This window comes from Rattus norvegicus, chromosome 7 (genome assembly GCF_021556685.1).
Source record: "Rattus norvegicus strain SHRSP/BbbUtx chromosome 7, alternate assembly SHRSP_T2T, whole genome shotgun sequence".
Classification (NCBI taxonomy): domain Eukaryota; kingdom Metazoa; phylum Chordata; class Mammalia; order Rodentia; family Muridae; genus Rattus; species Rattus norvegicus.
Window position 1 is genome coordinate 32,853,238 of NC_141540.1, and position 20,791 is coordinate 32,874,028.

The following is a 20,791-nucleotide window of genomic DNA, read 5'->3' on the forward strand; positions in this document are numbered from 1 at the left end:
CATGTTCTCATATCTGCAGCTTAATTACTGAAATGAACAGAAGACGGTAAATAAAGCATACGACAGGCGCACATAAAGTTGGGAATTAAAACCAGGGAGTGTCTTCTACACTCTAAGCATCCACCATCACTGAGTGAAACCTTATATTCTATTTTCATTTCTATAGTCTTTTTAATATTTGTGAACTTCTAAAATGACCATTGCCACCTAGGGAAAGCAGAATTGCATTCTGTAAATCTTACCTCAGTCATTATTTGAAGACAAGAATCTAACTCCCCAACGTGCAGCTTGCTGGAGAGGCCTTGCAGCAATGTATAAACAGTGAAAGTGAGAACGTGGACCTAGGAGGAGACGCACAATCAGGATGCAAATGGCTGAGTCCCACAGTTGAGGGCACCACACAGGCCTAGGAATGCTGACCTTAATGCTGTCCACATGTTAATTACTGCTCAGAGCAGCTTTGAGACATGTTCTCACATGTCACCATTTAAGGACCTTTGACAGAATGACAGCTTCATATAGAATACAGTGTTCAGAAACCCAAGGCATGCAAGGAGTACAGAGATTTATGAAGGAAAGACGGGCAGACACACACATACGAACTGCTGAGAAACTGGTCACATCATTAAAGCAGTCAGGAAAACCCATGTGACACAGAAGGGGATCAAACTGTGGTACAGTATTTTAAAATAAATCCTGGTCAAGGGCGAGTTCTCTCTTGAGCGGTTACAGCCTTTTCAGGAATGAAGGTAGGATAAAGACCTCCCAGAAGGGCAGTGAGACTCCATGCCACCAGCCCCACACTACACCACTGCTCAGGGAGGCTCTTCAGATTCCAGGGAGGTCCCAGGAGATCAGAGGGGAGGCAAGAGCAGCAATGGAACTATCCAAGTGGGACACTTTCCTTACTTGACTTCCTCCATATGTATCTGACCACTAAAAGCATATATGCTGATCTCTAGACATGCTGGCAAGAAGAGCCACATAAGGAAAGGATCTGGAGTTACTTAGAACAGCTTCCTTACACCCGCGTAAGTTAAGACGTGTAAGGAATGTTAACTACACAGCCCTTGGAGAGTACCTGAACAAGTCATAAAGGTTCCCAAACTTGACCTGTGGATCCTAGTAAATGCAGGCTCTATAGACAAGTGTGGTGGGCTCTAGTTCGCACCTCTCTAACACATGCATGCTGTTGCCCAGGCTTACACTCGGGAGCTGTACCAAGGCCCCATGTAACTGCTCAATGTTTCACACTGCCTGCTGGCCTTAGTAATCTTATACTGTATGCCAAGTTTAAAACCTTCAACACATAAATACATATTCATTCGTATTTTCATATTTGCTCTGTTGGCAATACCTTCAAGTAAACATGACAATAAATTTTCATTAAGATCTAGAGACCGAGAAACAATGCTACACAAGGTCAAAAAAGTCTATGTAACCCCAAGCCAAGGAGAAGCCATAGCTAAGATCTTTGAACTGATGGATACGGACTAGGAACCTTTGGTTATGGCTATCTCATGCAGGGTCTCATGCAGCCCTGAATGCCTTTGATTTCCTCAGACTCTTTAACCTTCCAATGCTGGGATTAGAGACAGTGTCCCCAGACTTGGCTCTGACTGGACCTTGAATGCTGATGTCTGCCTGCTCCACGAGCTTTCCTGAAGACAGACCCAAAGTATTATGACTTGTAATGCTCAAGCTGAACCTATCTGTGATCAGACGCTGCACTTACCTGATACCCACGGACAAGGGTTGTCTGTAACTCTTTGAGGATGTACTGCAGGAAGTGCACACCCAGATCTTCCATTATTTTGCAGAGAGTGCTGCGTGCAATGTCTCTGATTTCCTGTGCTCTGTTCTTGAGGAGGACACACACTTTCAGCAAAATACTAGAAAATACAAAGTTGAAAAGTAACTAACCATGTCACAGAAACGAACAAAAATATGCCTATCTTTTTGTCTCTTAATTATTCATAATCCTAATTCCTAGTTAGGATTTGGAATTATAGCGAACCATGGAAGTATTTCTCTTCCTGACAAAATAAATTTACAGGCCAGGAGGAAAGGAGCAAATGTTGGGTTTCTCCGAACTTCTTTCATTTGTCATGTAACTACCTGGGCAGGTTTGCCTCCATAACTTCCCGTGGAAGGGACCGCATCAGCTTCACCATGGCAAAGGCCAGGGGCACTCGGACCACTTCCTCGTCATTCACGACCTTCGACTTGACCAGCTTGTGCTCTTCTTCTCTCTTAGTCTGCAAGAAAAGTTTAGGGGAAGTTCAAAGAATACAGACCACAAAGATGCGCCAACATTGTGCCCTACATTTGACTGTCTCCTTTGACTGCTGTCCAGATCTTGGGGCTTGCTACACCCAACTTTCTGGACCCCTAACTTCATATATGAAAGACAAACTTTCTATTTTAAGCCTATTGCTAGTTTACTTGTGTGTGTGTGTGTGTGTGTGTGTGTGTGTAAGGGGACAGACATGCAAGTCAGATGTCCTGTTCCATTACTCTGCCTTACTCCTTTGGAACAGTCTCACTGTCTGAGCACCTGGAGCTGGGCCAACAGCCAGCGAACCTCAGCCATCTTCCTGTACCTGCCCATGCCCACCGTCCTCATAGCACTGGCGTTACAGACACACGGCACAGCCATTCCCAGGTTCTTATGTGAATGCAAGGGGGAATTAAGTTCAGGCCTCCATGCTTGCACAGCAGGTGCTCTTACTTGGTTATCTCTGTTAAAGCTAGTTAACTCTGCTGCTGTACTGCACAACAATAGCGGTGTACTCTAATATGTATTAGGTAGTATACTGTCGCTATGCAGAATATCTAACATGCGTATTAGATGTTGATGTATATATCAGAACACACTCTCTCTCTAAAGAAGTAACATAGGTACAACTCATGGCTCACTTTGTAGACCTATGTTTTATACCAAGAAGGAAAGACTATGAAAAACAGACTCAAGGGAGAGAAAGGTATATGAGCATATACTGTATATGTCATCCCTGTCAAGCAGGAGAAAGCTGCATCTCTGTCTGAGCACCATGTCTGCCTAAGCTGATATTTAAACAGTGCAGAAGTAGCCAAAAGGCAGAAAGGGAACTAGATTCTGATGTTTCATTAGCTTGTGCTTGGAAAACTCATCCTCCCATTTGGAGATAGAAAAAGCAGTGTAATGGCTGCCGCAGGAGACGACGCCTCAGGTTACTGCGAGAAGAAACTATGAAATGTTGAGATGAAGGGAAACACACAAGCTTACATCACACCGAAACCCTGAGAGGAGCCCACCCCACTGTGATGGGCTCACTAGGCTCACACAAACCCGCCAGCCCCAGTCCTTACCGCAGCTGCGAGGCACTTATGCAGCCTGGGGAGGATGTCTCCAGTTATGGCTCCCTGGATGGTTTTAATTGTTCTTTCCAACTCCTCCTTATTCCGAGGAAGAAAAGAGACAGACTTGGAGATGCATTCTGGTTCCTTAGCCGCTGTCCCCTCAGAAGCAGCTGCTTCCGGGGCTCCCGATGGCTCCTTGCTGTCTGACAGCCTCTCAGAGGCTTGTTCCTTCTCCTGCTCATCCATGTCCTCCACTTCCATAGCTTCATGCTCCAGTAACTCAGTCATTTCAACTGTGTCTGTAACAAAAGTCACCTTGAATTAAGGAGAGAAACGTCACGGCTGCGTGTGGGGTTCATACCTGTAATCTCATCTTAACCTGAACGGCACACTCAAGAAACTAAGAGAGAAAGATGAAAAAGTTGGGGGCTAGCCTGTGCTACACAGCCAGCTAATCCCAAAATGAGGAAGAGATGGACGAATAGGCATGATGATAAAGTCATGCAGTTGTGACGAGCTGCCTCCTTATATATAAGTACAATAGCGGAGGGAGCAGCGGGGGTAAAAGGGTAATTTCCTCATGGTTGAGAATCTAATGACGGAGCGAGACCAGGAAACGGGCAGTTATGAAAGTGTGTGACCTGGCCAGGACAGGGTCACCCAAGAACACAGTGAGGTACTGTGAGGTAAGGCAGCCTGACCCTGCCCATAAGCTCTCTTATCTTAGTGAATTACCTGACTCCCAGGGGACTTTGGGTTCTTCACCAGTGAAGGGAAAGAGGCACCCGCCTTGCAAAACTATTCTGAGAATTAAACCAAATTCTGTAACTGCTTAAAACTTGTCTGTCATTCCACCAACTATAAAGAGAAATGGTGGCTGTGAAGCCTGTTCTTCTTATCATTTACGGCTGTGAAACTGTCATCTTATACCCTGAAGGCAGTCTCTTCTACTCAGGGAACTAACAGGGTTCCTGAAAGGTTCTTATCAGGATGATGAGACACTGCCCCTCTGCTCAAAACACGGAGTCTATTTCCCACTTCACTGTTGTTGAGCATTTTAACCAACAGATGGGATCAAGAACGGGAAACAAAGACCCATGGCTTGGCATCATAAATCAGAGTCCCTCACAGGTATTCTTCACCCTCAGCCTGACTGTGAAGCTCCCTGAACCCTGGGTTGGTCCAGCGCTGATGCAGGCTACTGGGGGGACAGAATGACTAGCAGGTCAGGGTCTTGGCTGTGTATCCACGTGATGGGCATTCTGCAGTGCCACTCTGACATGACAGGACAGCACAGGTTGCTGAGAAGGACACACATGGGAGAAGAGCTGTTCTATGTGGGTCTGATTATGGTGAGTGAATGATTGATCCTGAGGTGGGTAAGTAGTGGTCGGTCGGTCGGTCTGTCTGTCTGTCTGTCTGTCTGTCTGTCTGTCTGTCTGTAACTGGGATCTCACTGCTGGTACTCATAGACAGACGGCCACACATTCGGGAGATAGACCTCTAGGGAAATAGGTAGCAGCTCTGATGTTTATATTATACACTTTATAGACACGTCTTCTGTACAGGTAAATAAGATTCTAAAGGAATAAGCTACTCATTCCAGTTTCTTTCTGACTCAATAACTGTTGCTTACTACAAAATGCATTTTGCAAAGTGCATTTTTCATCTTTAATTATCATAAATTATCCAGGAATAAAATGAAAATCTGGTTTAAGGAAGTTTCGAAACGTACTTTCTTCATTCTTAACATTTCCCATTTGTTCTTCAAGAGTTTTGTAGTCAAAATGGAATGCTTCCAACACGATCACCAGCAAACTGTCAAGAAAGATACAGAAATAGCATCTGATTAGCAATATCATCTATGGTGGGGTGTGAAGGTGGGCTTAGGGACATCAACAGTACAAGTGATTACCACGTGAGCACCATCGATTATAATGACATTAACACAGTGAGTGTAAGTGCAGACCCCAGAAAGACCCATTCAGGAAGCACGGTTCAGGTTACCTTTTAAAGACAAAGAATGCACCACATTATCTGCATCCACTCCTCTGTTGAAGGGCATCTGGGTTCTTTCCAGCTTCTGGCTATTATAAATAAGACTGCTATGAACATAGTGGAGCATGTGTCTTTGTTATATGTTGGGGCAACTTTTGGGTATATGCCCAAGAGAGGTATAGCTGGGTCCTCAGGTAGAACTATGTCCAATTTTCTGAGGAATCTCCAGACTGATTTCCAGAATGGTTGTACCAGTCTGCGATCCCACCAACAATGGAGGAGTGTTCCTCTTTCTCCACATCCTCGCCAGCATCTGCTGTCACCTGAGTTTTTGATCTTAGCCATTTTCACTGGTGTGAGGTAGAATCTCAATGTCATTTTGATGTTCAACATTTCTTTAAGTGCTACTCAGAGATTCAAGATTGAGAATTCTTTGTTTAGCTCTGTACCCCATTTTTAATAGGGTTATTTGGTTCTCTGGAGTTTAACCTCTTGAGTTCTTTATATATTTTGGATATTAGCTCTCTTTCAGATGTAGGGTTAGTAAAGATCTTTTCCCAATCTGTGGGTTGCCATTTTGTCCTATTGACAGTGTCCTTTGCCTTACAGAAGCTTTGCAGTTTTATGAGGTCCCATTTGTCAATTGTTGTTCTTAGAGTATGAGCCATTGGATACAGAAAATGTGGTACATTTACACAATGGAGTACTACTTAGCTATCAAAAACAATGACTTCATGAAATTCTTAGGCAAATGGACAGAAATTGAAAATATCATCCTGAGTGAGGGAACCCAATCACAAAAAAACACACATGGTTTGCACTCACTGATATTAGCCCAAAAGCTCGGAATACCCAAGATACAACTCACAGACCATATGAAACCCAAGAAGAAGAAAGACCAAGTGTGGTTGCTTCACTTCTACTCAGAAGGGGAAAGAAAATAATCTCCAGAGGTAAAAGGAGGGGTCTGGGAGGGAGAAAGGAAAAAAAGGGGGGCAGGATAAGATGTGGTAGGAGCTGGGGGTTGGGAAGAGTACAGAGGGTCAGGGATTTGAACAGAGGTGTGTAAGAGTGGAGGTTGGGGAACTGGTGGTAGCCACTAGAAAGTTCCAGATGCCAGGGACCCACGAGGTTCCCAGAACCCAACAGGGATGACATTAGCTAAAATACCCAACAAAGGGGAGACAGAATCTGTAGAGATCATATCCAGTGAATAGTCACAGCCCCAGGTTGAGGGATGGGGCCATTCACCCATCTCAAAAATATTAACACAGAGGGTTGGGGATTTAGCTCAGTGGTAGAGTGCTTGCCTAGCAAGCGCAAGGCCCTGGGTTTGGTCCCCAGCTCTGGAAAAAAAAAAAAAATTAACACAGAATTGCTCCTGTCAAAAGGAAATGCAGGGACAAAGAGTGAAGCAGGGACTGAAGGAAAGGCCATCCAGAGACTGCCCCACCTAGGGATCCATCCCATATGCAGACACCAAACCCAGACACTATTGCTGATGCCAAGAAGTGCTTACTGACAGGAGCCTGGTATAGCTGTCCTCTGAGAGACTTTGCCAGAGCCTGACAGATGCTTGCAGCCAACCATTGGACTGAGTGCATGGGGACCCCAATGGAGGAGTTAGGGGAAGGACTAAAGGAGCTGAAGGGGTTTGCAACCCCATAGGTAGAATAGTAATATCAACCAACCAGACCTTCCAGAGCTCCCAGGGACTAAACCTCCAAAGATTACACATGGACAGACCCATGGCTCCAGCTGCATATGTAGCAGAGGATGGCCTTATCTGGCATCAATAGAAGGGCAGTCCCTTGGTCCTATGGAGGCTCAATAATCCAGCGTAGGGGAATGCTAGGGCACTGAGGTGGGTGGGTGAGCAGGTAGGAGTAGGGAGGAGAAAAGGGGGTTGTGGAGGGAAAAGAAAAAAAATTTAAAAAATTAAAAAAATAAAGGCACAGATTCAAATTAAAATCAATAAATCAATAAATAAATAAATATAGAGACGAAGAAGTTGACTATACCTGACAGCCAATTTCTGGTTGATTTGGCCTGATTGTAAGACATGGATGAAGTGTTTCAAGTAATAGACATATGCTGGCCAGGTCAGGTGTCTGCAGATGGCTCCGATGACTTCTGTGGCAGCAATGGTTATGTTCTCATGCTGTGAAGTAAGCCAAGAGCTTCAATGTACAAGTGCTAAGAAAACACGGCTTCATCTGGTACACTCCACAGGACAATAGGCCATCAGCAATCACAGAAGGAATTATGATACCTCCTGTCTTTCACAAAGAAGTTTACCAACCACTGTCACAAAATACTGACTCGGACACTGTGTGTTTGTCAAATAAGCTGTCCTTCCTTCTTTTCCTACCCTAACCCCAGAAAAGGATGGTATCAATTTAAAGAATATTAATGTACTCTGAACCCTTTCTGCCCAGATCTTCCACATTGGTTCAAGACTACTGGCAGTGAAGGGGGGTGAGGGGGGCCAAGGTTGTGACAAATATAAAAAAAAAAAAAACCAAACAAAAAAACAAACCAAACCAAACAAAAAACCACTGCTATATGGCTACACTGCTCAGCTCCTTCAAACCTTAAACTAGGAGAGGAGACAAAACCGTGAATCCAGCTGTCAGACCCTGGATGTCAATTACAGCAAGATAAGACAGTGTTCCTCAAGAGGAAGGCTAGGGAATATTGCCATGACCTGAATTTACTGTACATGGAGAACTGTGGGGTTCCCACGAACCCTAAAGAGCCTCATGGTGTGTGAGTTACAGAGAGAGGCTGAGCACAGCAGCGGCAGTGCACAGGGAGGAATGCCAGGGAGAAGAGCTTGAGGAAAGGCTCTGGGTTTAAGCAGGGCGCCCACCAGCATACCCGAGTAAGGGAAAGAGGCACCAAAGCCCAGCCAAGGACAGGGATACTTACAGCCCACCGTAGGGATGAAAGACACAGCAGTCATAGGCACGTGAGCAAACGCACGAGACCATCTCCTGAGCTGACCTTTTGTTTTTAAAGACAACTATTTATAAAGCAGTAAAAGTATTTACTGTGCATTTAAAACTAATATAGAGGGGAAAAGCAAGTGATAAAAATACTTCTGTTACCAATATATAAGGCAGCAGAGGGGAAAAAAAATGTCAGGACAAGTCAACAGAAAGAATAAAAGGGAAAATGAAAATAAGGAGTGAGATTGTAGTGTTCAACCCAACTTTATTAATAAAAATGTCAGGTGCAAATTGTCTAGAACCAGTTCCCAGGAGGACTGTCAGCCTGGACATAAAGCAGGGTCCTGGGAAATACATCCTACAAGTCACAGTGGGTTTGAAGACACTACAGCAACACTGAGGAAACCTGGGCAGCCTGTCCAGCCACACCTCATCCATACTTCAGCGCCTTAGACCCTCGACTGGTTCTGCTTACCGGCTTTTAAAACTGGAATTTAAAGAAACAACCTTTTAAGGCTGGGTTTGGTGGTACAGGACAATAGTCCTGCACTAGGGAGGGAAGAGTGCTTTAAGTTCGAGGCCAGACTCTAACATAATGAACCACCCACGCCCTCCTCAAGGATAAGGAAAGAAGGAAGAATCTCAACCGGCATGGTGGCTCACACCTACAGTCCCTGCGCTCGGAGTCTGAGGCAGCAGGACCACTGCACTACTACACGGTGAGTTCTAGGGCATCCTGGGATAGAGGGAGATCCATTGCTAAACAAACCAAAAAGCAAGAAACCCAGGAACCAAACAAACAGAAACATGCCTGCTGTAAGGTCAGCAGCAGGGGAAGTAGCTGACAGGAGAGTTTGGAATTCAATCAATGTCAACTTGGGCCACACAGTGAGACCCTTCTCAAAAAGCCAAAAATTATTTTAGAGATCTAGAAATTTCTAGGAAGAGAATTCTTTATTTTGGTGGTTGTCCCATGTGTGCAAACAGTAACAAAAACATATTCACAATTTACACAGTATTTACCATGTATCAGACTTGGAGCGAAGGGATCTGACCTACTCGTGTTTAATCGTGATGATAGAATTAACTTGGTTACTAAAGCTCATGCATTACTAGTAGCTTACCTTGAGCATTTTCTCATCAAGAATTGGAGCCATGGCATAGGGCATGATGTAATTCTGCAGAGATTTAGAGGACAGCATAACCTGTCCTTCCAGGAGCTGGTTAGCCAGTTTCTTCAAGGCTCTTGCTCGCCTGTGGATCTAGAAAGTTAGATAAAATATGCACTGGTTACTGCACGCGCTCCCCTGAAGCCACCCCTGCCTGCCTCAGCCCCAAGTGCCTTTTCCATGAAAAGTGTAAAGGCAGGGAACTAGGAGACCATGGCCTTTCTAGGAGAGCAGGTACTTGGGTTTTGATTTGCTTTCACATATACAATCCATAGCTCTTAACAATGCCACCAAGAAATGAGAACCCCAGGAGATGATCATCTGATATGCAAATCTGCATATCAGACCAGGGGAATGGACCCTGAAACCTTCTTGGAACAAGAAGGTCCCTCTTTCCAACGAGGCACAGCTGTGTGGGCCATTATTCTGAAGGCAGGAGGAAGCAACTGCATCTACCTGAATGTGCTTCATGTTCTCAAAGAAGTCCATTTCCGGGTCATGGTAATGAGTGAGCTGCACCAAGTCCTTAAACTCCAGTTGGTTTGGAAATGTTTGAATCAAACAGGAAAGGATCAGGGTATAGTCGTGTTGAACACTCTGCAAATATCAAATTGAGAAAAAAAGTATTTTAAAGATTTATTTATTTATTATATATAAGTACACTGTAGCTGTCTTCAGACACACCAGAAGAGGGCATCAGATCCCATTACAGATGATTGTGAGCCACCATGTGGTTGCTGGGAATTGAACTCAGGACCTCTGGAAGAGCAGTCAGTGCTCTTAACCACTGAGCCAACTCTCCGGCCCGAAAAAAAGTATTTTAAAGTCATTACCCATTTCCTAGACAATAGATGGTAGATGAAAAAACCATTCATATTTTAAATAAATCATTTCTTCCACTGTAAGAAATAAAAGAACTGGGGCTGGAGAGATGGCTCAGCGGTTAAGAGCACTGACTGCTCTTCCGGAGATCCTGAGTTCAATTCCCAGCAACCACATGGTGGCTCACAACCATCTGTGATGGGACCTGATGCCCTCCTCTGGTGTGTCTGAAGACAGCGACAGTGTGTTCATATACATAAAATAAATAAATCTTAAAAAAAAAAAAAAGAAAGAAAAGAACTGTAAAATAAAAATCCAAGTCACATTACTCCCTACCTACGCCTCAGAAAGAAAGCCTGGTGACAATTCTCTCTAGAGGGAGAACACCCCTAGACAGGATAAGGAGAAGACAAGTTATAATACCTCTGTCTGGCTCTTCAGCCCTTTCCTCAGTTTCTCCAGGAGAGTCCGGTGAATGATCTCCTTATATTCTTTCTCTGTGACATTCAAGGCAGCTAGTCTTTTGATGATACTTGTTAAGCATATGCTGGCATTGTCACTTAAAGACATGTCTCCTATCTGACAAAGAGAAAAAACCCAAGTCATTCTCCTACTAACTTTTACCTAGTAATACAACATAGAGTGTTACTCCCCCAGAAAGTGAAACCCTGATGGAGCTATCGAGCCAAACGCCCATAAGTGCCTTGTGCTTTAGCAAGAAAGGTAGACGAAAGATGCGACGACCAAAACATGGGATTCAGGAAAACACACACTGCAAAGTGTTCTTCATTGCAGGAAGTGCTGTCAAGCATACGTTAGACCAGCTTACTTCCCAGAGCAAGCGGAATAAAGGTTTACTATAGCCAGTTTTTGATTATCAGATCATCATGGAAAATGGCAGAAAGAGTGACCTTCGCCTGGTGTAACTGGGTTAGAAATCCCAGAGTTCTTGGTTTAAGAACGTAGTGAGTTGGTAAGGCGGCGTTTCTGCTGCTCTGAGTACTTCAGGTTAGCTAGCTTTCAAGCTTTGAGGATTCTTCAGTCCCCTTCCATTTTGAGGTGTCACAGATGTATGCTATCATATCTGGCTTTTTACACGTTTCCTGGGGACTGAACGCAGGTCAGTCTTGACCAGCAAGTGCCTTTACCCATGAGCCACCGTGCTGGCCCTCAGTGGGTTTCAGAACAGTCAGAAGGCTGTGCAAGGATCCTGTGTCTCCACTCCCCTCCCTAGGCTCAGGGAAAGCGTTCAGCCTGCTGTGATGTCCCATGATGGTAGAGCTGGAGCCAGGAAGACCTGTGAATCTGAGGTCTTCGTGGTCTACACAGAGTTCCAGGTCAGACAGGATGCCACACTGAGACCCTGTCTATACACGCCCTCACCACACCAAAGAACAAACCAGTAAGAAAGAGAAAAGGACAGGGTCCTGTTCTGTAGACCAGGCTGGCACCAAACCCACGATCCTTCTGTCCTGCCTCCCACTCATGAGTTACAGAAGCCGCCACCACGCCCAGGCCAGGTATCACTGGGTGTTTTTCTTTTTTTTTAAGCACTTCCATGTATTTATCGACATTTTCAGTCTTTCAAATCATGAGAGAAACACTAGTAGCTCACAAAACAAAAAAGAAATTTAAAAGAAATCTTACCCTAAAGCTGCTTGTCCTTTCTCCATAAACCACCTTAGGAACTAAGTCACAGTACTTGGTGGTGTACTATCAAACAGCCTGAGGGCCTGCCATGAACCCCACTCACCTACCTCCATATTATAGAAACAGTTGTGCATCACAGCGACGAGGTAGTCCACATCCACCGTCTGCATTGCCTTTATGTGGGAGGTGATGGTCTGGAAGGCTGAGAATCGGACGTCAAAGTTGATGTCATCGAGATGTCTTTTATCAAAGGCATTAAGCTACAAGAAATGACAAGGCAACCACATAGAGGGGTTATATCGATATTAATGAACCAACACTTTTGAAGCCAATGAGATGTAAGACTTCTTTCTTACCTTTACAATATCTGTAATATATTTTAGTCCACTTTCACAATCAGACAGACTCTGAAAGGAAAGAGCAACAGGTTTACTGTCTGAGTTTTAGGAGGGAGCTTTTCTGGCTTGCAGGTCTGTGGCAGCATTTCTGGCTGTGAGCAGCTCGGTTATTAAGGGATAAAGCCGTAACTCTCCTGCCCTCCTCAGCCCTACGAGCACTCAACTTCCTATGACCTCACACTGCAACAAAGGTGGCCGGCTCCAGGATTTATGGGGTGGAAGGAAACAGCAATTTGGGATTTAAAAAAAAAAAAGAACATACCTGGAAAACAGTACAGAGCAGCTGTCTTGACAACTTGTTCTTAATAACTGAAAAGAGTTTGGCCAGAGGTCTGAGGAAGTGTGAGGGATCCAGACAGTGCTGTAACAAGTTCTGCACGGTCACCAGGATGTCAAGCTCTGTGTCCTGAGAATCAAGAGAAAGTGCATTTCAGAATCTCGTAAAACCTCCTCCCACCCCCCACGGCATATTACAAATTTTGAGACCAGGTTTTGTTACTTGTAACGATCCTTCACCTTCTGTCTCCTAAGTGCTAGGATTACAGGTGCACCACCACACTGAGCTCAGTTTGTATTTTATGATAGCATAGGAAATAGTTATGATTAAGAATTAAAACAAATTTCATGGTATTTAAAAAATTAGCGTTTTAACTTAACAGAGAGTCTATAATGTTACAATTTCTTCCTTTAATTCAAATAAAGAATGCATGTGATTTTGAAAGTCTCTTCCGTTATCTCATCACAGCGGTGCTAAGGGCAAGAGCGTGCTGAGGACAGGAAGCCCTTCTGGCCGCCTACAGATCTGTGGGCCGATGGCCACGGACTACCTGGTCAAGGGTGTGTGGTTCAACTGATGCCTGACACATGGGTCCAGTCAATCAGGGATCAGAGCTTGTGTTTGAATATTAAAGAAGAGACTTTTCACTCAATTTTGCCAATGAGATCTACATTGGTAACTGTTGTTCAAAAGAGAGAGGAAATCCTGGAATGGGTGAAGGAGAAGCTAAATGAAGGGGAAGTCTTCCTGAGGTGGCAGATGATGACGTCCCTCTCTTCCAGCCCAGTTCCCCCTCTATTTCAAATGTTTTACTTCTATACGGCCTGAAGTTTTCTGTAATAAAATTCCCTACACAAATAAGCCTGAGACAGCACGCTCTGAACACAAAGTTAGCATCCTCTGAACAGTACCTGAGGAACATTGCCCCGGAGGAGGAACGGAAGGAGAAGTGTAATGAGGAGAGAACACTGCTCTCTGTCTTTCATAAACTTGCTTATCCTAAAGGGGACAAACGGACACGTTAGATAGATGTGCAGGAAGAAGACTCTCGATCAAGCTAAACTGTGGAAAAGCAGCAGATGCGCGCAGTGGGTGTCTCACCCCCTGGCTACCGCTCTAACACCCACACAGTATCTGCGTGTGGAGGTGGTCCTGATGTCAGCGCTGTCATTTGGCAACGCAGGCCTTCTTATTTTGCAAGGAAATATTCTCAGGCACCATCATAGAAGGTTTCACACACAATATTTCAATGTAATTCCCTGAATGGCACAGTGACAGAGGAATTCCTCTGCCCCATTTTCCTCAGAGAGGACCAGAGACTGGCGGAGCAGCTGAGGTGTGGCTGGGAAGCAGCCGGTGGTCGGTGAGACTCTGGCCTTTCTGAGCCTAATGGCCTGTCATGTTTCCACCACCACATCACCCAGGATGAACTTGAGCAAACACTTAGAAAGACTCAGAAACATGAGTAAAACATTCTAGCTACTGGACGATCCTAACTTATCATTTTTACATTGTTGAGAGTAATAACAAGTTATCAGTAAGTTTAGTGACTCTCACATTAAAATTTAGGACAAAATAGTTTCTTATTAACTTTGCCCTTTCAGGAACTGATTATATATTATTAATTTTACTGCCAAAGTCTTTAAAAAAAAAACCCGGCTTGACTCTTCATGCAATTTGTTCTTCCAAGTATTTTTAATGATCTAACAAAGCTTGAGGCTTTGATTAAGCAGATATGCAAAGGAAGAACAATCAAATTTTTTGTTTGATCGAGGCCTGGAAGATGCAGCATGTGCTCCACTCAGAGCTACACTCCCACCCTCTCCTCCCTCTCCACTCAGAGCTACACTCCTGTCCTCTCCTCCCTCTCCACTCAGAGCTACACTCCCACCCTCTCCTCCTTCTCCACTCAGAGCTACACTCCTGTCCTCTCCTCCCTCTCCACTCAGAGCTACACTCCCACCCTCTCCTCCTTCTCCACTCAGAGCTACACTTCTGTCCTCTCCTCCCTCTCCACTCAGAGCTACACTCCCACCCACTCCTCCCTCTCCACTCAGAGCTACACTCTCATCCACTCCTCCCTCTCCACTCAGAGCTACACTCCCACCCACTCCTCCCTCTCCTCCTGCCCTTCCCACTCCACCCCATTTTCTTTCTTCTGTCTGAATGTTTAGTGCTGGAGATTAGATCCAGGACCTTACACACACTGTTAAAGACCTTTCTTTCCATTTTGTCTCAAAGTTAACACCTTCTAGCACACACACACTACTTACTTGGAAAGAATACCAAGCTCCTTACTGACTTGGGCTCTGTTCTTTTTCTTTTTCACCTTTTCTGCACTAATTGTGTTTTTGCTGAGATATTGAAGAATTGCAGGCACGTGTGGCAGAATCAGTCTCCCTCCTACAGTGACAGGCTCTGAAACAGTGAGGTCTCAATTAACTCTTCTTCATTATATGTGATTTTCTTGATGATAAATAAGGAAAACATTCAATTATTAATGAACATTTACATGTCAACTCTAGGGGCTGCTGAGATGGCTCAGTGGTTAAGAGCACTGGCTGCTCTTCCAGAGTCCTGAGTTCAAATCGCAGTAACCACATGGTGGCTCACAAGCATCTGTAATGGGGTCTGGTGCCCTCTTCTGGCCTGCAGGTGTACATGCAGAGCACTCACACATTAAACATAAAAGCCCCTAGTCCCCCCCAACCACATTCAACTGTAACCACTAAATAATTTTTCTCCTTTAAAAGAGGTACATCAGCAGCTAAATTACAATGTACGTGAGACCTGCAGGGTCTGTAGACCATTCCGTCACAGCACGGGACCTGCTGGGCTAGGTGACAGGAAGGGCTCAGGGGTGACAGTGCAGACCACTTCCCCGTGTCCTGTAGCACAGCTGAGACTTCCTGGCTGGAGAGTAATCTACACTCCTACCTGTGCAAAGAATTTCACATCACACGCACGTCTGCAAAAAGACACGAAGCTCTGCTGAGTCTTTGCTGAGAGCAACGGCTGCCTACGACGTTGACGAGTCACCGCTTGGTGTACTACACGCACCTGTGTTTTCTGCTACGTTGGCGTACACACAGCCAGTCACCGGCAAGCTCGGCACTGCTTCTGTGGGCTCGAAATCCGGAAGGTTGAGAAGGTCATCGACTATATCCATTATAATGCTAGCTGTGGCACCAGACAGGTTCTTCGCTGAGAGAACTGCAAAGACATTGGTCAGGATATCGCATTCTGGGTGCCCAGGTTTCTGTTTAGCCAGAAGAGGGAAATATCTGCAAGGAGAAAGATACTGTGATGATCACCTTATTTCTCAGTATGTTAAGTTTAAAGCATTCCATAAGAGTTTCTCCACTGACGTTAGCAAGTGCATGTGCATATAAAGAGAAATTACTTCACCTAGATATTATAGTTGTTACAGTCCTTAGATTTGCACCTATTTAATCTTGCGACATCTCTACGAGGCACCACTATTTCACATTGTAGATAAAGAAGGGCAGGCCTGCTACAGCTACCAAGCTGTCCTAAGAAGCAGCAGGGCTGAGAAAGAGCCTCACAGATGCTAGGAGTGCTGTCTCTTACTGAGCTATCTCCTCACCTCTAATATAATGGGAGGGGGCAGTTTCTCTGTGTAGTCCTAGCTGTCCTGGAACTCGCTCTGTAGATCAAGCAGGCTTCAAATTCAGAGATCCCCCTGCCTCTGCCTCTGCCTCCTAAGTGCTGGATCATTGATGTGAGCCACCACAGCCCGGCAAGAGTAGCATCTTTATGACATACATATCCACTAATTCTTTCACATACATCTGTGCATGTATGTCTGTGGCTACTGGAATTCTGACGTCAGTCAGCCTCCCCTGGGATATTTTTCAGGTGGGTGTTACATATGAAAGGGAAACAGATGGAGTGATAGCACAGGAAGAGGGTTCTGGTAAGCAAACTTGGGTCCCCTGGAAGATCAGTCGTGCTTGGATCACTGAGCCATCTCTCCAGCCCATCATCTACTTTCTCAGGGGGATAGAGGATAGGGAGGGAGAAAATTTCAGGAGTCACTGAAATGATGTCCAGCGTGGATGTGAATAAGGGACCAAATAAAGAAAGGCCAAGCTCTCCTGGACTATCTTCCTGGAATAAAGCCCTGGGTGGCTTGTTTGTATGCATCACTGTAAAACCTCTCAAATAAAACGCTGCTTCTGGGTACAAAATCCCTTATCAAATGGGAAGATAAGGAAAGCGAGGCTTTTCCTAGTAACAAACAGGTTCTCCTACTAGTAAAAAAGAAACAGACGACAAAAACAATGTTTGGGAGTTTTAGGGAAAGTCTATTTAATAACAAGAAATATTCACGCTGTAATGGTAAACGATAGAAAACAAAACAAAAAAATTTGAAAAACTGGTTATACCATATGGTCCCACTTGTAAAAGGCAACGGCAAGATTTTAGCTGGCACCATCAGATCAACATCAAGGCTTGACCTGACAGGAGTTTTACAAGGAGACAGTGACCTAGAAAGTCTCCCGGGCTCTTTCTAGAGCCTCCATTTCAAGTAAGAAGTGGGAAAAAGGCATAATCAGCATCAGTGAACAAGTGAGTGTTTTTCAGGAAAGCACACCAAAGCATGGTGAATTTATGTGAGTGCCCTGCTTGCATGATCTATTTCTACTTCTGCCTTGGCCAGCTCAGATCAAAGGGCCGAATCAATGACCACACACTGGAGGAACGTGCCTATCGAGGCCATGCCTAGGCATCAGCTTTGGACTTCTGACTGTAGGCTACGTGTAACATGGGTTTCTAAAAGGCTGCAAGAAAGCACACTGGATGGTTTTACTAGAAGGAAGCACACTGGATGGTTTTACTAGAAGGAAGCACACTGGATGGTTTTACTAGAAGGAAGCACACTGGATGGTTTTACTAGAAGGAAGCACACTGGATGGTTTTACTAGAAGGAAGCACACTGGATGGTTTTACTAGAAGGAAGCAGTATTTGAGTACACATGTTCATTCTCATCTGTACACTACACAGCGGATTCATGTACTGCGACATGCCTCAGTATGTAAAACTGATGGACTCATTCTTTAACGTTTCTCACGCGTCCAGATATTTGTTTTATCTTATATTCATAGACAAATATGTTTATAAGCATTTTTCTTGGGATATATCATACATATTTTTTAAGTCCATTAGTTTTCTTAAAATTATGTATTTTGGGGGCTGAAGAAATGGCTCAGAGGTTAAGAGCACTGACTGCTCTTCCAGAGGTCCTGAGTTCAATTCCCAGCAACCACATGGTGGCTCACAACCATCTGTAATGGGATCTGATGCCCTCTTCTGGTGTGTCTGAAGACAGCTATGGTGTACTCATATACATAAAATGAATACTTTTTTTTAAAAAAAAAATATGTACTTTGAGATCTTTCCATGGTGTTATTCAATTCTTTACCTGTTGTGCCTGCACTGAGAGTGATTCCCTTTCAGCAGATGGTCCTTAGACCAACTTTGAGTAGACTAGGCTAAAACACCGTTCCTTTCGAAAGGAAAGAAGTCTTACCTCGCATTCCTGCTCCAGATACTAATCAGTTTCAACAGAGGAGTAGGCGAATACTGACTCTCAGATCCAAGCCTGCAGATCTAGGAATAAAGCAAATAAAGGCAATGTAAGCCACAGACTGATAGAGAAACAAGAGCGACTGAGAAGCAGGGTAAGCAGCGCAGTGGTGTGGAGACAGCAGGCGGAGAGCACACATAGAGGACAGATGTGGAGACAGCAGGCGGAGAGCACACATAGAGGACAGATGTGAGACAGAGCAGGGCAGAGGGCACACATAGAGGACAGATGTGGAGACAGCAGGCGGAGAGCACACATAGAGGACAGATGTGAGACAGAGCAGGGCAGAGGGCACACATAGAGGACAGATGTGGAGACAGCAGGCGGAGAGCACACATAACAGACAGATGTGGAGACAGAGCAGTGGGGAGAGTAACAGCAAACATAAATAGATATATAGAAACAGCAAACTGACAGCAACAGAAAAATGCAGGCATGGTGCATGGAGTGTTTCCATTATACTGAAACCAGCTATTTGGAGTTTCAAATGGTCAGAAAGGACTGAATTTTCAGCTAGAAATTATTCTTAAAATCAAGTTCCTCCCATCACCTTCTTAGCTAGGGCTAGCTAACTACACTAGTTCCTATGACAACTCGTCACAAGTGGAGACATCAGTAAAGAAATGCAGGAGGAACAACACACATCTTCCCCTGTGCTTGTTAGCATGAGAGGCTATGGCAGTTCAGTCACATTTTTTGGTCACTTTTTTAAAAGGCACAGTCATATTCGACTTAACCTTCAGTATATATGCCACTGACTCTTGACCTTTCGGTCTAACTCAGTGCTCTAACAACCTGCAGAAAACAGTGTTGATGTAAGAGAGAGCAGACAACACTCATGTCCGGGTGGTGGGAGAAGTACAAGAGCCAGGCAGGATGTAAAATCCTGGCTTACCTGGGGCCAAACTGTACCATGAAACACGGCATCAATTTCTTCTGCACTGAACTGGTAAGACTCCCAGTCCAAAAAGATATCAGTGACCATCTTGATTCCCAAACGTCTTAAATTTTTCAGTGGGTTAATAAACCTCAGCTGTATCTGCAAACAAAGATATTTTTCAAACATAAACATCGCACACATATACACCTCACAAACATACATACATACATACATACATACATACCCCCCCCACACCCTGGTTTCTGTAGAGAGGCACTCTTGCCCATTTCTAGGGGATTCAATATACAGCCAAAAACACTCATATGCATAAAACATGAATAAAAACAAACAGATGTGCTTGCGTAGAGGCACAGAGCTGGAGAGGCACTGCAAACATTAACGAGACATTCCCTGTGTGCTGTGAAACCACAACAGTGCAGCCTCCAGGTAGAATTACTCATTGAGTCTCCGTTAATGGCACTATAGCCATAGTCCATACTTATATGAGGGACTGAAAATTATGTATAGTTCAATATGTGAGGAGATTTACGAACCTGGGAAGGGCAGACATTATGCAAAATTTCCACTAGACTATTAAAGAATGAATAGGTTTACAGAGCGGAAAGGCAAGGACCTTAGAATGATGCCTTCCAAACCAATGTCAAAAGTCCAACAAATCAGGTAAGACTCAAACTCTGACTACCTTTCTACCTGATTGCTATATTGTGCGCGTTAGATACTTAAAGGCAGCACTTTTATATATGACCTTATTTACCTAAGAATCGTCCTGCAACTTAGGGCAACAAAGAAAATCCTCTTACGTAGTTAATGCCTGTTTTTATCCTTTCAGTTTTTTGAGACAGGGTTTCTCTGTGTGGCCCTGGCTATCTTGGAACTCCCTCTGTAGACCAGGTTGTTCTCAAACTCAGAGATCCAGCTGCCTCTGCCTCCCAAGTGCTGGGATTCAAGGCCTGTGCCAGAGAATGTCAAGTTTGTTTCTAAGACACCATGAGTAAAACTAAGGGAAGTTACTTGCCAGGAAAGAGGACACTAATCAAGAGAGATATGTAAATACACAATATCTCATTTTAAATTCAAGTGACTATGAACAGGGATACTCTTAATTCTGCATAAGCACAAAGATCACGAAACTCACACACGGCCTACCTCAATCTAAGCACCTCGTTATTCAAGCTACAGAGGAAGTAACAGGCAAACACAAGAAGTTACAGAGCTACAAGGCTCTGATCTGCTTCACTCTACTGGGAACACTCGCTGTCCCTTGGCTCAGGTCTGGCAGAAGATAAAATGATCACTGAGAATTTTAAAAACATGGTATTGTGATCATCTGGAGCAAACAAGCCAGTGTTAGGAAACCAGGCCTCAAGTAGACGCCCCACTCTGCCCCATCCCTGCTTCCCCAGGGGCAGGACAGGCACATTCTACCAATTTCTAGAACTAGAGTTCCTGCTGTCCAACTTCCTCCATAACCGTTGACTAAAGTAGAGGAAAAGCCGGAAAACAGGCAGTTGTAGATTTATATATGAGCCACTGCCTTGATGTACAAACACCACAAAACCATTTACAATCTTAACAACACACACCTCATGTCAGCCACACCCCAGAGGCTATCGGTGTCATAGAGAGTAAGTGTATAACTGAGCTCAAACGCACTCAGACAAAACCACCATG

The 20,791-nt window shown here is 44.5% G+C and overlaps 1 protein-coding gene across 1 annotated transcript in view; it reads right to left on the bottom strand.

Moving 5' to 3' along the window:
* Utp20 (UTP20 small subunit processome component) overlaps positions 1-20,791 on the bottom strand; it is an 80,986-nt gene that overhangs the window by 19,299 nt on the left and 40,896 nt on the right. Inside the window, exons 28-44 of the mRNA NM_001434545.1 lie at positions 19,115-19,258; positions 18,163-18,242; positions 15,668-15,891; positions 14,881-15,025; positions 13,519-13,606; positions 12,593-12,736; positions 12,289-12,339; positions 12,040-12,192; positions 10,706-10,861; positions 9,917-10,057; positions 9,416-9,553; positions 7,362-7,501; positions 5,078-5,160; positions 3,352-3,641; positions 2,119-2,258; positions 1,736-1,892; positions 243-341 (exon numbers count right to left, since the gene is read on the bottom strand). Of these exons, the coding sequence (NP_001421474.1) occupies positions 243-341; positions 1,736-1,892; positions 2,119-2,258; positions 3,352-3,641; positions 5,078-5,160; positions 7,362-7,501; positions 9,416-9,553; positions 9,917-10,057; positions 10,706-10,861; positions 12,040-12,192; positions 12,289-12,339; positions 12,593-12,736; positions 13,519-13,606; positions 14,881-15,025; positions 15,668-15,891; positions 18,163-18,242; positions 19,115-19,258 (2,373 nt within the window). The remainder of the gene's footprint in view (positions 1-242; positions 342-1,735; positions 1,893-2,118; positions 2,259-3,351; positions 3,642-5,077; positions 5,161-7,361; positions 7,502-9,415; positions 9,554-9,916; positions 10,058-10,705; positions 10,862-12,039; positions 12,193-12,288; positions 12,340-12,592; positions 12,737-13,518; positions 13,607-14,880; positions 15,026-15,667; positions 15,892-18,162; positions 18,243-19,114; positions 19,259-20,791) is intronic.